The 18,779-nt window shown below is 38.2% G+C and overlaps 1 protein-coding gene across 8 annotated transcripts in view; it reads right to left on the reverse strand.

Moving 5' to 3' along the window:
• The window catches only part of DPYD (dihydropyrimidine dehydrogenase), an 883,000-nt gene that overhangs the window by 564,126 nt on the left and 300,095 nt on the right, over positions 1-18,779 (reverse strand). The window contains exon 9 of one of the 8 annotated variants that reach the window (XM_053591602.1): positions 8,760-9,198. The exons of the other annotated variants lie outside the window; for them this stretch is intronic. Within the exon in view, the coding sequence (XP_053447577.1) occupies positions 9,107-9,198 (92 nt within the window). The 3' untranslated portion in view covers positions 8,760-9,106. Of the gene's footprint in view, positions 1-8,759; positions 9,199-18,779 lie in introns of those variants that run through there. 8 annotated transcript variants of the gene reach the window in all.

An 18,779-nucleotide genomic window follows, 5' to 3' on the forward strand; every position in this document is an offset into this window, starting at 1 on the left:
TCAACCACAAGCCAAGGAGAGAGACCCCAGAAGAAACCAACCCTGCTGACACCTTGTTCTTGGAATTGCAGCTTCTAGAATGGTGAGAAAATAAATTTCTGCTGTTTAAGTCACCAGGTCTGTGGCACTTTGTTATGGTAAACCTGGCAAAGTAATTAAAATATAAAACAGCATGTTTCAATGTTGACGTTTTGCCACCTCATACAGTAATAGAGACATCACTGAAAGTGACTGGAGAAGTGGAGAGGGGAGTTCTTTTAGGCTTTGGCAGATGAAAAATCAGTAAGAATAAAGTCTCGTTCTTATTGACCCATCTCAAAGATCAATGATGTGAAAGCTTGTCTTCTTGCCTCCTGTACCTACCAGACTGTGGCACAGTGAGCTCAGAGACCATTTCCTTCTTACTGGTCACTTTATCTGTGATGCCAAAATATATATCAGGAAATATTTAAATGTTGTCAAACCAATGAATTTGTATTCCCAACAGTGCCAAGTCCAGAGTCTCCTATATTTGTCAGTATTTCATTAATATTTGTTGAAACAAATCAATGGGAATAAATGTCTTAAGTTCTAGTAGAAGTTGTAGTTATTTTTAAAAATCAACATAACTGAGAAATCAACTATTCAAATAAAGGGAAAATTCATGCAAGTATCCAATCACATCAAATACTTTGTTTTAAGAAGATTCCGATCTCAATTTAATTTGGAAGTAAACACTTCCAGGGATCACATTGATAACTCCAAATGACAGGAAAAGAAACAATGACATCTAAGCTCCTCCAAACGCCTCTGTCTAACTGAAAATCAGTTCAGCTTCTCCCGCATTTTGCCACATCAGCCTATAGTTTCAGAATGTGATACATATATTTGCCAACATAAGTAAGAGTCTTCTAAAATGATGTCAAATCGATATCAGTCATAGTGTGCCTGATATTCACAGGTGGGAAGGAAAATGTCTTAGTATGTCTTTCTTCTGTATTAGCCTGTCAATTATCAAAATAAAAAGACAGACAGGGAAGGGAGTCAATGGGAATGTTAATTCTTGAAATACATATTATGTGTTAAGTATTTACTAGGTGACATACATTAAATTCTCAAAGCACCTCCGTTATTATTATTATTAGTTGTTATTATTATTATTGTTATTAGTTGTTTCTTTATTTCAGAATATTATGGGAAAACACAAGTTTTGGTTACGTAGTTTGCTTTGTACAGATTGAGTCAAAGTTAGGAGTGCCCTCACCCAGATAGAGTGCATTGTACCCATATTAGGTGTGTATTTACCCCTCCCCTCTTTCTCCCTTCCACTTCCTATATTTTCACTGGGTTTTACTTCCTTAGTTTTTTTAAAGAGGAAACTGAAGCTTAAATAAGTTGAAATAATATTTCCAAGGTGGCTTAGTCAATTCAGGCTGGTAGAACAAAGTACCATAGACTAAATGGCTTATAAACAACAAAACCTATTTTTCACAGTTCTACAAGTTGGAAATCTGATCTCAGAGTGTCAATATAGTTGAGTTCTTCTGAAGGTGTATGCAACTTTTTGTTGTATTCTCACATGAAGGGAAAAGGGCCAGAGATTTCTCTGGGACTACTTGTATAAGGTTCCTAAATCAGTTCACGAGGGTTCTCATTGCCTAATTACCTCTGAAAGGCTCCACCTCCTAACACCACTATCCTGGGGACTGGTAGTTGAACATATGCCTTCTGGGAGACAAAAATAGTCCATAACACAAGGTAGAATATCTGCCAAGCTGCAGATCCAAGTTTTGGATTCAAATCCTACATAATTTAACTTACAACACACTGTCTTTCAGGATAAATGTCATTTTTATTTGTAAATATCAACAACGGTAATTTAAGAAATATAACCATTTCTAGAGAAAGGAAAGTTTCTTTTTTTTTTTTTTGAAACTGAGTGTCACTCTGTGCCCTGGAGTTGAGTGCTATTGTGTCATAGCTCACAGTAACCTCAAACTCTTGGGCTCAAGCAACTTTCTTGCATCAGCCTCCCAAGTAGCTGGGACTACAGGTGCCCTTCACAATGCCTGGCTATTTTTAGAGATGAGGTCTCACTCTTGCTCAGCCTGGTCTCCCAATTCCTGACCTCAAGTAATCCACCCACCTCAGCCTCTCAAATGGCTGGGATTACAGGCGTGAGCCACCATGCTGCCTTTAGAAACAGGAAAGTTTTCAATTATCTCTTTTTTTTTTTTATTGTTGGGGATTCCTTGAGGAGACAAGGAACCAGGTTGCATTCATTGCATTTGTTAAAGACCCTCTTCTAATTGTGTCCCACCCTCATGTATGTGAAGTGCCCCTGCCTGCCTGCAGTGCCCTGCCAGCATGAGAAGTCAGCCTGCCGCAACTTACTCTGTGTAGGACGTTTCCCCCAGATTCCTCTCCCAACCTTCAATTCCTCTTGTTTTCTAAGTACCAAAAACGTATGCCACTTTGCATTTCTTGTTAGGACACTGCATTAGGATGCCTCTATCTTACCCACTTATGCTATCATCTGCCAGGGTCCAGAAACTTTGCAAATTTCCCAATCCCCACCTTGTATTTAATTGAAAATACTGCTCTGAATGAATAATACACATTCCATTCTCTTCACATTCTCTTCTGCATCCTAGAACATTTCTCCAGCTTAGATGACATCGGGGAGGGAACTGAACATTATCAACAGATTATCATCTTTCATAACATTACTATCAGTATTACATATTACACATATATTGCATGTAGCACATATATTAACTATACAAATGACATATTATTATAGTTATACTTTATTATATATAGTATAATTTTGCTCAGGAAGACAAAATAATAAGGGCTACTTGAGCCAATAAGGGCCATTTGAACCATGAGATGGACTTCAGATACCAATCTTAGACCAGTCCTCAGGCTGAGTTTTAACTGCCTAGTATTGAAAAGACAAGTGCCTAGACTAAGATAATGAAGGCAAAAATGACAAAAAGGAAAAAAATGTTCCTATTTCAAAGACATTTAGAAGTCTATTCTTCAAGATATGAAAATTGCCTGGATGTGGAGGGCGAGTGAGAGGAAGAGTCTTCTAAACCACAGACATTTTCATGGGCCCGTCCACCGGTTAGGCTTTTCAATACCCACAATCCACACTTACAGGTCCAAGTGAACTTTTATAGCAAAAAGTAGCATAGCAGAGAAGCTATTCCCACATTCTCCCACATTCTACTGCCCATATGTCCTCCTCACTCTTACCTTTCAAAGCAACTCAAACTTTGGGTAACACATATTCCATCCCCTTCTTGTACATGTGAAAGAGAAAATATTCTCAGACATTAACAGTTAACTTATCATTTGGAAATCAGCTAGTAATAAGAGAAGATGCCTTTGGCGTCATATATGTTTTGCCTTCTGTTTTGGGTCCTGCAATCAAGCATGTAGTAATATTCTCAAACAATCATATCAAATAACAGTTAATTATAGGAAATTCAATAGCACTTAGAAATCTTGCCAATAATAATAATGATGATAATAAGATTACCTCTTCATAATTTTTATGAGATCAGAAGGGCCATGAGGGATGAAATGATAGCCAAGTCAGATTCACAATATGTTTATATATGCATGCAAAAAAAAAATGGTTAGAAGAAGAAAATTCAGCTTCATTACATGCAAATAGAACTAGTAAATGCTCATTTGTGACTGTTCTGTTTTGTGGCCCACCTGACGTATATGCAAAAGAGCATAGTGGTTACGTGTACAAACTTCGCAACTGGATACCTTAACTCCAGTCCTACCCACTACATGCTGATTGAAGGACCCCAGACTGACAATGATGGGGATTCAGGGATAACTCACTTGAAGTAACCTGTGTAACAGGATTAGAAGAGCGCCTGGCAATTAGTAAACAAGGATGACAAAATAGAGTTATTTAATATGTTTAATAAAATATTACTTTATTACTTTATGCATTACTAATGGTCATTACAAATAAAAGTAAGATATGCTTATCATCTTCCCCAGTGAAGCTAGTCAGTATTTTTTTTATCAATAAGGCAGTGCATATCTAATTTTTCACTGAAATTCTTCTGTTAATGGTTAAAAAATAAATAAAAAGAGCTACTGGATACTAGAGAAGGTCTGGCCTTTAACACACACAGAAAATACCCATGAAGTCTTTCTTTCCTTTGTTAGTTTTTTTTTTTGTTTGTTTGTTTTTGTAGAGACAGAGTCTCACTTTATGGCCCTCGGTAGAGTGCCATGGCATCACACAGCTCACAGCAACCTCTAACTCCTGGGCTTAAGCGATTCTCTTGCCTCAGACTCCCAAGTAGCTGGGACTACAGGCGCCCGCCACAATGCCCAGCTATTTTTTGGTTGCAGTTCAGCTGGGGCCGGGTTTGAACCTGCCACCCTCGGTATATGGGGCCAGCACCTTACCAACTGATATTTTAAAAAAAGCAAATTACTTATTTCTCTGAGTCTCTGTTTTCCTCACACCCATGTCTAATCCCTCAGTAAATCCAGGAGTCTCCCCTTCAAGGGTGTTATCCATCTGACACATGCGTACCACCGACATTGCTACCACTGTCTCAGTTTAGGTTCTTCCAGAAACAGAACCTGAGATTAGAAATCAAGGGCAAGTATTTGGGGAATAGTCACAGGAAATACCTATTGGGGAGGGAGCAAGCAGAATAGGTAAGGGAAGAGAATAAGGAGAGGGTGGGTCCTAAATGCTGCTACAGGTGCTAAGAGCCAGTGTAGGACACATGGTCAGAGCTGTGCCACCCCAGGGTTGGGTAGCTGGACACACAGGGGCATATTTCATTGTTTAAAGAATGCTCACGGAGACATTAATATTTTCAATCTACACTGTCTTCTCCTGCCACCCCCTGACTCAGTTTGATACGGCCATATTTCATCGAATTGAGGAAAGCCTGCATGACTGACACCCTCATGTAATTCAGTGACTGCCAGGACCCTCTCAGAGAGGCCATTTCTGATAATCCTCTTTAAAATACTGTCTCTCTTCCTGAAAGATAAAAATACATTAAAATGTGAGCAAGCTTTATTCCACATTGGTATATTCAATAAATTCTATAAGTAGATTTTAGAGATTAAAATTTAGATAATGCAATGATCTACATAAATCATTTTTATTTTAATATCCACCACTAAAATGGGGCTAACAAAATCTACACTCTAGATCTGTGAGAATTAAATAAAATGATACAAATTACAGTGCCATAAAGCACTATATACAGGCAATATAAATATAACATTCTTATGTCATTTTTTTTATATTTTGTTGTACAATTTTCTTTGCAATTTGTTTCCCTTCCCATTTTCCTTCCTTTCCCATTGCCTTTGTTTGTTTTGTTTTTTACTTTCCCCCAAATTCCTTTAAATAGTTTATGTGCCTTCCATCCCTTCATATCCAATTTGGTGTTGCTCAGTCTCTCCATGCCTTCTCCATCGTGCTATTTCTAGTTTCCTCCACCTCTCCCTCTGGGGGGCTTGCTCCTTCCTCTGAGCACTCTTCCGGTGCCGTCTCTCCCACAGCTTGAAGCTAACAAGACCCTGAACTGATGCTTCTCTAGGACCTCAGAGCTTAGTGTTTTGTCAGCTTCAAGCTGTTTTGGAGAAAGTGTTGGCTTATTTCTCAGTTGCAGCATTGACTTAGCAAGTCTTTCTTCTAAACTTGTAAATAATTCATTTCAGGTCAAGTTTTTGCTACCCAGAAACTTTTCCCCAGTAAATAACAAGTTTCTTTATCTCCAGTTTGAAAGGGTGGTTTGGTGGTAATGGCGGTAAGCAACTTGTTAATAAAAGATAAGTTCTGTAATAGGAAGGGATAAGCCTTTCACTTTGGTATGACTCTGATTTTGCTACTACTTTTTGAGCAAAGTAAAGTATTACAGGGGTAATACAACTTGCCGCCCTTTACAAAGCCTGCCAACAAGCAGCATTATCAACAGCTTCAACAGATCAGCCAGACCTCCACGGGACACTAAGACTACGGTTGTCTCCATTTGTTTCATTCCAGGTCCTCTAATAACATAAATAATTGAAGAAATTGGAGGTAGTTGAAACAACAACAAAAAAGTAAGCATGTAACAGGCTTCTGAGAGCAAGTTTACTGATTCTCATTTTGCCAGTTCCACACTAAACGTGGGTTATGGGCATCTCAGCAGGATTTCCCAGTCACTTCAAACTGTCATTGTCTGAGCTGGATTGAAATCAGGAGTTTTGAGCAGTCCGTTCCGTCATTCCAAGCCCACGAGAGTGATGGCTGCGAGGTACAGAGGGTAAAATCTCTCCTCTATCCGGGAAAATTGAAAGCCTGGCTGGCCCAGATCGAGCTAGCTCAAAGCATAGGTTATTTTCTCATGTCAATCTCAGTAAACCCTATTTGTTGTTGGCATTTCAACAAGCAAAATTTATTAAGGGTGAAATGTCAATCTTGGGCCTTGCTCCACCTTGTCCCAGGTCAGTGGGCAACCAAAGTGGTCATTCTAGCAAGTGGCATTGGCAATGGTAAGCATTCGTGTGAACCCAATCTGAGAAATGATTTATGTTGACGAAGAGTGAGAGAGCAAATGCATAGAGCAAGAAAGAGATAAACAACGGCACGTGGTGCTTCTGAAGAACGAACTCAGAGATCAAAAACAGATACAAATCAATCATTTCTCTGTGTTCTCTGTTCTCCTGGAACAGACACACATACGCCGCTAAGACGTACACAGAATTGAAAACGGAATTTCCTTAAAACATACACAGCCATTTGGTTGTTGTTTAAAGTGATGAGGATGAGGAGAGCTTTATCACATGGCAGGGTAGAAAAGGAGTCAGAAAAACCACAATATTAAAAAGATGCATAATAAGAATATTACAGTATTTTATGGATAACACAGCAATAGTTATTTAAAAATTATTTCTGAAGACCCCTTTGAAAGTGAGATTTGAATTAGACAGACATAGAGCCACAGGCTCGGACTTCTAAAATTCCACACCACCACTGGATTCTAATCTAGATGAGATGCTAAGAGTGTGTAAGCACAAGCCCACGTAGCTTCTTCCACAGTAAAACTTACTAACATAACAGGGAGTGAAATGAAAAGAGCTGGCAATGCATTTCCCCCCCAGCATAGCAAGCAGGTTTTCATAAGGAAGCTGTGGTCATCAATCACTACCTCATTACCAGCCCGTCATGTGAGCTTAGGCTAAATGTATTCTGGCTGGCTGCCATACTAAATGTTCAATGAAACATCCTTAAGGCTCTCTACAAGTTCAGCTGAAGTCGCACATGCTATACATCAAAGAGGAACATTAGCGTTATCATAGCTTAATAAATAGTGCCATTCTGCCAATGTAATCCTGTGTTCTAGAGCTATCTACCATCCCCAGTATTATACTGCTTAAGTAAACAATCTTTCTGTCTCCTGTGAGGTTTATTTAATGATAAATGCATGGAGAGATAATTAGTCATACTATTGCAGATATACTTCAAAACTTGCTTAAGCCTGAACCTGAAGGAGATTAACAAAATATTTTCAGATACACAATATGTAAAAAAAAGAGAAATCTGTCTCGAAATATTAATCATCCATTTACACTGTTATTCATCATGGATACTTCTACTCTGATCGCAAAACTTTTAAGTCAAATAATGGCCTCAGTCCTACTTGTGACTTTCACAATTCAACGGATCAAGACATTTGGAGTGTGCTCTTCATTGAAATGGTTGCTTGCTGCCCTGAGTCAAAATATGGTCTCAGGACTTTTGACATATGTACCGGTATTATCACGTTCGTGTGTATAAACTATATCCTCAGATAATGAGATTTCAATGGGCTATTTTTTAAGGTGAAAATACACAAAATTGTTTCAGAGCACACAACATTTTTACAATTGTTGGTTAATCTTAGATGGGTCTTTAAATCCTAAAGATATTAGACAACATACATGTTATGAAAGAAAATGTCCCTGGCTTCCCTCCAAGTTTCAAAACACAAGTAATTCTTACTGAAGATAAAGGGCTGGTTTTTCAACTCTACCAAATTTGCTTGGGCCATGTAACCTTCTTTGGTTTTCTTGCTAATCATGTGCTTTGATTAAAACCCTCCAAAAATAATATTTGAGACACTTGAAAGGTAACTATAAAACTATAAAAACTAAAACTATAAGGTAACCTGTTTATAAGAATTTTGCATTAGGATAGAATAAGTTAAAGTCTTTCCTCCCTGCCATCAATAAGTTAAATTGAATAAGACCCCCTCAACATTTAGCATCAATTGTAAGATAAAGAATATTTTGTATTAGAAAATGAGACAGAAATGTAAAGTAGCAAACAACACTAAGTCCCCTACAAAGTAAAGGGGACCAAAAGTGAGGCAGGGACTCGGACCAGATTTTCCTGGAAAGCCTGGGTCTGGGGTAGTGTTAACATGTCAAAGCAGCGGCCCCAACTGTCGCCAAACCAGTGACTAGAGCATTGATCCTATTTTATAAAGCGGCCTGAAGAAGATAGGAAAACAGAGACATAATCTCTTCACAATTAATGAAACCAAAACACTGCAGACGTCACTGTGAGAAGAAGCCCCCAAGCACATTATTAAGATGGCAGGGAGGAAAGACTTTCCATCCTTGTAGCTTCAGATAATGGGAGGCTGTGAATTAAACTAACAAAAGATGTATTAACAAGTAAAAAGGCATACAAGTTTTATTAATATTTATGTGCACAGGAATTCACAGAAAGTAAACCTCAAGTACTTAGATTTGGGGGCTTTATGTACCCTTTTCACAAAGGAGGTTCAGGCTTCCAGGGATGATAATTCCTGGGGAAATCCCTACGAACATATGGGGCATCGATATAAGGTCTGCATTAATGAGGTTTATTTCTAAAACCTCATTTCAGCATTGACTCCCGATCTCTAGCAATGAGAATTGCTCGTCCTTTCCTGTGCAGAGGCGAGGGGTGGGGGCACCTTCACCAAGGAAAATATATACTCTGCTCGTAGGGAGGCAAGGGGAGGGCAGAGAACTCTTCCTCCATCAGATGCTTCTCAATTGACCTTCAGCTCAAAATAATTCTTTGTTTGGGGGGCGGGGGGTTGAGTCAGAGCCGCACTATGTCACCGTTGGTAGAGAGTGCCGTGACATCACAGCTCCCAGCAACCTCAAACTCCTGGGCCCAAGCGATAAAGCAGCCTGAAGAGGATAGGAAAGCAGGGACATAATCTCTTTACAATTAATGAAACCAAAACGCTGCAGACGTCACTGTGAGAAGAAGTCCCCAAGCACATTATTAATATGGCAGGGAGAAAAGACTTTCCATCCTTGTAGCTTCAGATAATGGGGGTCCCAAGCAGCTGGGACCACTATTGCCCGCCACAATGCCCAGCCATTTTTTGTTACAATTGTCATCATTTTTTTTTTTTAGCTGGCCCGGGCCAGGTTCGAACCCACCACCCTCGGTGTATGTGGCTGGCGCCATAACCCTGTGCTATGGGCGCCAAGCTGCAAAATAATTCTTATGCCTGTATTTGGGGACACTAAATTCCCTTCAAAGATCTGATTCAGGACTAAAGTCTGGGTAGAAGAGATGAAGAAATTTCAAAACCAGCAGTAGGGATGCAGAATGTATAGATGAGGAGAGTGAGGAAAAGTAAAACCAATATAAATGATTAGAATATTATTAAAATGAGCCTGGAAAACTAAACTTAAACCTTGGAAAGTACTCTAACGCTAAGAACAAAATCCAAGTAAATAAATATGTGAATCAAGAATTCACAAAACTCAAATTAATATTGTGCAACACTAATACAACTTTAAAATAAGTGTGACAATGGTTAATGTGGAAAATGACACACTGGCTTTCCTCAAAAATAAAATGACATAAAATATAATATCAAAATACAAATACCTGAAAAGATAGCTATTGCTCTGAAGATGTCAAAATAATACTTAGTGATGATACAGGAGAATTCGTCCACAAGGCAGAGGAAAAAGCCACGAATAAGTCAGTGGAAGATGGGAAAGATACCAACAGATGTCTTAAGGGTTCCAAAGAATAAAACAGAAAGTTATAGGGGTGCAATAAGAGATGAGAGTTTCACAGCATTTGACACTGGTGGCCACAGTAGGCGTACAGAAGGCTTAGGGAGTAGTGTCAGAACCAAGCCAATTCATATCTGGGTATGGTACAACTACAGTACTGGGATTTTTAGGGACAAAGAGAAGTACTTGAAAACCAAATTTAATCTCATCCATCCAGACACAATTGCTTGAAATTTCTTTAACAGGAGACAAAGCCCTTCAATCTATAGCTAGAGATAAAGGGTTTACCTTTAAAGGGCAAATATATAAGATATTTGCATATCTTAATATGCAAATAACCAGAGAGAGAGAGAATGTGTTTGGTCCATGTTCCATTTATAGAGATGGGGTGTCTGAAATGTTCCAAAGTGTGAAGAAGCACAAAGAGATGGTGTTGAGAAGAGTGATGCTTCTGAAGAGACAGGCCAGAGTGGCAATTCTCAGGCCTTGGCTACCTCAGCCCCTGGCTCAAGGTTTGCAAAGGCACCAGACTTCAGAAGACCCACTCTAGCTCTTCTTTGGATGCATTCCTCAGGATGAGCTCAATAGGGACTCAACTGGAGCCTACACCTTGCCTCCTCCCACTGAAAGGGAGGGATTCCCATCCCCAAAAGGCCTGAGCCTGTTTCCAGGGCTGAGGCACAGGCATAGGAACCTTCCTTAGTCAGTGCTCCATCCCTACTCTGCGTGATGTGTCTGCACACCAAGGGCTACTGGGGTGGCCAGTGTGCAGCTGTTGGGGCTGGAGATGGATGCAGTGGGTAGTACAACTACAGGTGTACTACCCAGGTACTACAGGTGTACTACCCACCGCTCACCTCTTCCTCAGCTCTTCCTCCATGGGACTTTGTGTGAACAATACAACAAGAAACCACAGTATAGGGTAACCAGTGTCATTCTTGCCTAAGGAATCGATCTGCTTACAAAGCTCTCTGGAAATTATTATCTACTTATTAAATACATGGAAGCATTTCATAATCAGCTAAGCCCAGATTTCCTCAAAAGCTGGGAAGGTGTCTGCTAAAATTCAAGTATCCTCAGAGCGTATACATAGAGTGTTCTCAAAATTAATGTCAAACAACTTAAAAGGGAAGATACTGATATTGTCATTAACTGAACTCAAGATGCCTAAAGTTGAAGAAATTATCATCTTTCCCATAAATCCTTCCCTTTTAATTTCTGTCAAAAAAAGTAGTTAAGCCAAGTTCCCTTACATCATTCTCAGCTTTATTCCCATCTCCTTACTTCAAGCGTACAGTAGTTACTAAGCCAATCAGCAAAGCAATAATATCAATGTATGAATATGTAATACAATAATGGTAACTTCAAAGTAATAATATTGATGAAATTAAGTCATACTATTTATCCCTTTCATTCCTTCTTTCCTTTTGCCTTTCCATTTCAACTGGCTCTGCTTTTCTCCAGGTCTCCATCCCTCACTCCTGGCATGGATTAGTCATGCAGATCTGGGGTGAATCTTGGCTCTACCCCTTACAGCTACATGACCTTTGTCAAGTCACTTGACATTTCTAATTTTTCGCTCTTTATAGATAAATATGGACCAAATAGAATTGTGTGACAATAAAGTATAATTTATTTAAGGTTCCTGATGCTTGATAACAGCACATTGACCTTTACCTGCATCACTGATTCTGATATGAAAGGAGACATGGGCCAATGCCGACACATACTATGTAAACTATCATTGTACTATCAGTTTAACTATCATTGTTATCATTATTATTAAAAACCATCAATTAGAAAATTCTGCCTTTTCTAATCCAACCTCTTTGCAATAAACATAGATTATAAATGTGATTTTCTACTCAAAATTCAATGGTTCCCCAATAAAGTCTGAATTGTAAAACTTCTGTTATCAGATGAAATATTTTTGTTCTTATGATCTTAACAGCAACAAAGAGAATTCAGTTCAACAAATGAGGGCATAATCTGTCTCATGAAATGCGATGACAGAGCTACTCAGGGTCAATAAGAAACTGTGAGTGTGGATGGTACACCTACCTTGTTGCAAAAGGCAAGCATCCATAATACCCAGAATAAGTACTCACTCAATACCCTCCAGTTGGCATAAGGATTATTTTAAATTGAAGATATCTGAGATTCAACAGATGCAGAAAGATATCTTCTTGGAGATTTCCCAATAAAAGCAGAAACTTCTGGGAAATGAAGCTGCTGTAAATTCCCTCTGCAGGGTGGCTTCTATTCTCAGGAAGAAGACCAAGAGCAAAGCTACCATAAATCCTCTCTCAAGGGAAGTTTCATGGCCATGAAGAGGAAGAAAAGAGCATGCACACCTGCATAAACAAATATTATCCAAACTTTCTTATCTCCCATTTGTTCTCCTAAAAATCAACTTGTCTTTCCTAAAGAATCCAATTTGTTCTTCCCATAGAAGACTCCCCTCTGTTCCTTTTCTAAGTTAGATATATAAGCTTCTAATTTTAGAAGCTACCTACTTCTTTTGTTTGCTTCCATATGCATATGGTATCTTTTTGCAGTTCATTTTCTAGACCCCACACACTGAACATAAGATGGTAGAGGAAACATTTTTTTTCCTTACTAAAAAAGCGTCCTAAATTTAGCAAGTGCCCAATAAACAAGACAAAGGGCTAAAGGGCTTTGCCTGAGACCAAGAGATGTTTTTATTTTGTTCCAAGACACAACAATGAAAAAGGTCAAATGAGGATATGGTAGAAATCAGAGAAAGCAAGCATCTTTGCTAATAAAGTCCCTTTTATTTGCAATGTCTAAATGCAATATTTTTTGTGCCTAGCATCCCCTCTCTGAACTTGGTTCCTGAGCCCCTGATATTCATTCTAAACACAGGTATCTTATATGACACTAAATTTTAATGGTGTTCTCATGAAAAGAGCTGCTTGCCCTCTTCCTTGGTCTTAGCAAGTCTAAACAATAGTTTGCTTCTGGAAGGCAGAGGGTCACAGGTAAAAATCATTCCTCACCCTCACCCCCAATTTAGGACACCGGGATCTGGAAAAGAGAAGAGCACCACAGTCATGTGTACATGTGTACATTGCTCTTATTTTTCTTCACATTGAGAACTATGTCCTGGGAAGCCTTAACTGATGGAGAATAAGACAAGTATGCTTTTGCATGTATGGGGACTAGTGTTCACAGAATTTCTTTTTGCAGTAGGTCCTTGGTCTTGGGAATTCAAAGAATGAACTCACAGTCTACAGATCAGTGGTAAAATAGAATTTATTAGATAGAAAGACATACAGAAAGAATAAAAAGCACTAGAGCTTTTGGAAGTGGGAAATATCCAAGTGGGAAGTTTCTGTGTGGGCCTTTTGTCTAGGGCTATAAGGTCTTGAGAATTACATTTGGCCAGGACTTGGTAGATGGAAGACATCTTTTCAATGAGTATTAACAAATGAATGCAATTCCCTCAGTAAGGGTAGTGGTAAGAGACAGGAGCTGCACTCCAGAAGGAGTGTCCTGCTTTACTTGTGTTGAGAGAGTACAGTTGGAAGAGTAAAAGTCTGTTTGCCTAGCCCTAGAAAATTGGGGTTCCTTGTTTAGCCCTGAATGGGGGACATCCTTTATCATTAGTATTGGGGGGCCCAATGCATCCACATGCAAACCCTTTCCCTTCCTTTTCCTCTTCTACTCCTAAGACAAAGACACAAAGGATCTGGCTAGCCCCACCTTGAGAAGTCTGCACCAAAAGACTCTAACCTGATAGGCAACCTGTGGCATGTGCCCACCTCACACAGCTCCCCAAATGGTCTCTAACTGTCCCCCAGGGTGCAGATGCCATCTTTGCATTAGCCAGGCGGGTCACCCTCCCCTTTCAATAAACCTAGCCTGAACATCTCCTCTGTCGCCTCCCCTCCAGGCACATCATTTACTCCTTTCAACTAGCAGCAAGCATATCACTTCATCACCTAGGGGAGGCCACTTTCTAAGAGAAGGCCATCCATAACCTTATCAAGTCTTTATTTATTATTGATGATATGAGTTAAACAGGTAATAAAATTCAAGAATCAAATTTACAGCTCCTGATATTGTGTGAAGGATAATTTTCATATTGGGAAATGATATCATAATGAATTCAATATATATTTTGAAGGCTTAAATACATATTTTTCTCCAGAGAATAGGAGAAAAAGATTAGGTTATCTAATCACCAGGGTGGTAAGGCAAAACTTGCCTGCAGACAAGTGGATGAGGCAGAAAGAATATGGATGTGGGATTACAATGGACCAGTTCTTCCCATTTATTAGTTGTGTGACTTAAAAGCTTTTAAATAATTTGAAAACTTGGTTTCCCTATTTAAAATGGAAATTAGACTTTATTTTCAGCATGACTACAATAATTTAAGACATTATATATGAATGGTATATTAAATATTCAATGAATGTTACTCTTTACTTATTACTAATCATACCATTACTACAAAATAAATGTGTACATGTGTGCTGAATTAAGAATAATGTTCTATTATTTTTTCTATTTTCTTTTGCCACATGGCTCAGATACTGAACAAAATCACTGTACTATAATCACTCTTAAGTGTTTTTTATGTGTATATATTTGATTGCTTCTTCTTATCCTGTATTTTTCTTAATTATAAATATTTTGAAATAAGAAACTATAGCAAATTATAAGCATTAAGCTGTTTTTTTTAAGTGTAGATAAGGAACAGTTGAATTTGCTGAGGGTTAAAAAGAATCTCCTTCCTAATGATCATTAAAGTGATGCTGTATATCAAGTAATGGTCTCATTAAAAATAAGACACAAGTCTTACAAACAGATTATGAAGCTGGGAACTGGAGTTTTAGCATGGCATGTGCATGAGTATTTAATTTCATATAATTGGTACATAAACAAAGAAATAAAATTTTCAGATATGACATTGATTCCAATTATCTAATTGTTAAATTAAGAAATCCTCTGGAGGCTTAAGATTTATTTTTTAAAACTATGACCAAATTGGATTTTCAAACATGTGTGTGCACCAGTAGAACATGCATCACATTCCCATTCAAGACAATGTGGTTTCTGAGTGACAATGAAAAGGTCCTGTGTGGCGGAAGCTGGCCAGTATTCGACTCAAATTCATTGAGACATAGGGACAGAAACTGTTTTTACCACATTCCCAATAAGAAGTTACCTCCCAAACAAAAGCAACCCCAAGAATCAGCCATTGAATCTATCTAGTCTGCACATACATACAACTGACAAGTCATCAAAATATTTAAATGCTTACGAATGAAGTTGAGATACATACTGACTTATGGAATTTAAAGAGTACAAATTGGTTTTAAGAAGAAATTCCTATGCATATAGATCGCATTTTCTAAGTCCACTTGTTAAATTTAATTTTTAGTATTGCATTCAACCTCTTGCAGGAGCATTTTAATTTATATATTTATTTTTTGTTAGGTTATTAGAGTCTATAATTTTAATAGCTGCATACACACACTGTGGTCTAACCAGTGTGAAAGTTTCCCTAATTGAGGTGGCAACTGAGGTCAGAGTCACAACTGCCATGGTCATGTGGCTGCCGTCCCTTCACACTAGCCATGCATCACTGAAATTCTCCCTAGAAGAATAAAGATGACTCTTTTGTAGAAGAGTCACAGAGGACATAAGAGTGACAGAAGAAAAGCATGGCTCACACTTGGCCTTGTTGCCTGAGGTCCTAAGATCTGACAGTTTAAGTACCTTGTTTATTCTTGCCTGCTATGTCTTTTAAGGATTGGGCTCTCTAAAATATAAAATACTTATCATGAAGCCCATGCCTCGCTTTCCCTTTTTGCTTTGAAAAGCAAGCTTTAGATTCTCTGTCTTTGTTAGATGAAAGGTATGACTGGTCAGCTGGCACACGGATGGAGACATGTGGCACTGCTTAGCCTGTCCCCAGGCTTTTGTACTAGGGACATACCAAATATTCATTCCTTTGGACACAGGTGATTATATGGGGGAATGAATGCCTAAAGTAGGTCTTGACCTCTGACCAACTGTAGTGGGACAGTCGCTTGAAATCTCATGCAAAGTATGGGATTGAAGACTCCATTTTGGAGACAAGCACAATAAGCACATTTAATAGTACAGAGGAAAGGAAAGGAATGGAGATGGCATAAACAGAAAGTGACAGACCAGGCATAAAAATTTATTTGGCCACCAAGAGATGAAGAATTTTACTTTTACTTTTGACATTTTCCAATCCTCATGAAGTTTGGCAACATTTCATTTCTGTCTTTAGTATGAGCCTTCTTTTACTTGAGCTTCCTGCAATGGTTTTCTGCAGAGAAGTCAATCACTGAGAACACTGGGCAAACATATACATTGAATATGTACTAATCCTCTACATCTGTAAATATAGAACTTGGATTGGCAAATCTGTAACTAGTCCATTTTTATAAGAAGTAATAAAAAAACCTATAATTTTCTATAACTACCAAAAGGTGCCCAGGAACAGGAGCTCATTTCTGTAATCCTAGCACTCTGGAAGGTAGGAGGATCACTTGAGATCAGGAATTCTAGACCAACTCTGGGTCTGAGCAAGAGTGAGACTCTCTATCAACTCAAAATAGAAAAATTAGCCAGGCTTTGTTTCAGGTACCTATAGTCCCATCTCCATGGGAAGCTGAGACTGGAGCTCAGGAGTCTGAGGTTGCTGTGATCTAGGTTGATGTCACAGCACTCTAGCCTGGGCAACAGAGTGAAGTTCTGTCTCAAAAAAAAGAAATTTGTGTTAAAAATTCTTCCCATTATTTTCTGATCCTTAGTTTCAAGTCATTACCTGTTGCTATTATTTGTATATATACATTAGGGCAATTTTTCCTAGCAACTTACTTAAAGTATAATTTCAAATTTTTTATTTCACACACAAATATATATTTTTTAATTATAGCTTCAAATATTTATTATGTTCCATTGCAGGGATAGACCGTCCTCCGGAGATCCTCCAATTATACAAATGTTGGATTTGCTTTGACTATTTCCTTTGGTTATTTTCTCTATTCTTTTATCTTTTTTTTTTTTTCAGTTTTCTCCTTTCTATATCAAATATTCTTTACACAGTTTTGTGATCATTTTGTTAATTCTTTTAAAAATATATTCAGATTAATATGAGGGTACAAACTATTTGGATATATTGTTTGCATTTGTTAGGTCAAATCCAACTTGTAGTTCAGCCTTTCACCCAGGGGGTATGCTATACATCCTTACATTGTGCCATTAGGTGAGAACTTACCAAACCTCCTCCCTCCTCCCCTATCCACTCACCCTTCTCCTCCCTCCTCCCTACTTGAATTTAATTGCGTTTTTCTCTCATGTGGGCTTGTAGTTCTTTATCTATAAGTTTCATATTAGTATTGAGTTCATTGGATACATGCTTTTCCAGCCTTGTGATACTTTACTAAGGAGAATAGTCTTCAAATCCATCCAGGTTAATACAAAATATGTAAAGAAGCCATCTACAGGAAACCTACAGCCAATGTCATACTGAGTAGAGTCAAACTGAAAGCATTTCCATTTAGAACTGGAACCAGACAAGGATGTCCACTCTTGCCACTACTATTCAGCATAGTACTAGAAGTTCTAGCCAACACAATCATATAAGAGAAGGACATCAAGGGTATTCACTTTGGGAGAGCGGGGGTCAACTCTTGCTCTTGGCTGATGATATGACTTTATACTTAGCGAACCCTGGAGACTTAACCACAAAGTTCCTGGAAGTCATCAAGAAATATAGTAATATCTCAGGTTACAAAATCAATGTCCACAATCATTAGCCTTCATATATGCCAATAACAGTCAAGCAAAGAACTGAAGCAAAGACACAATACTCTTCATAGGAGCTTCGAAGAAAATGAAAAACCTGGGAGCATTTGTAATGAAGGACATGAATGTTAGCAGATGTTAAGAAATGCAAGAACATACCATGCTCATGGTTGGGAAGAATCAACGCTGATAAAATGTCCATACTACCCAAAGCAATCTACAAATTTAATGCAATCTCTCATCAAAGTACCAACATTATACTTGGAAGAACTTGAAAAAACAGTACTTCATTTCATATGGAAACAGAAAAAAGACTCAATAGCTAATGCAATTCTAAGAAATAAAAACACATCTGGAGACATCATGTTATCTGGAGACTTCAGATTATACTATAAGTCTACAGTGATCAAAACAGCATGGTAATGGTAGAAAAATAGAGATATAAATCTAGAGAATAGTATAGAGAACCTAGAAGTGAAACTAGCTGCATCTCGCCATCTAATCTTCAATAAACCAAACAAAAGCATATATTGGGGAAAAGAATCCCTATTTAATAAATGGTGCTAGGAGAATGGCTCACCACATCTAAAAGACTGAACTGGACCTCTCATCACTTAGAAAAATTAACTCTTGCTGGATGGAAGACTTACATTTTAGACATAAAATGATAAAAATTCTGGAAGAAAGTGTGGTAAACTCTTAACGATATCAGCCTGGTAAAAGATTTAACAACAAAGATCCTCTTGGCAATAGCAGCAATTATCAAAAACAAATGAATGGGGAATGAACAAGCTAAAAAGCTCCTGCACACTTAAGGGCATAACAACTAAAGCAAAAAGACAAACTTCAGAATAAGAGAAGATAATTGTATGCCACAAATCTGACAAAGGGCTGATAACTAGAATCTACAGAGAACTCCA

This window comes from Nycticebus coucang, chromosome 5 (assembly GCF_027406575.1).
Source record: "Nycticebus coucang isolate mNycCou1 chromosome 5, mNycCou1.pri, whole genome shotgun sequence".
NCBI lineage: Eukaryota > Metazoa > Chordata > Mammalia > Primates > Lorisidae > Nycticebus > Nycticebus coucang.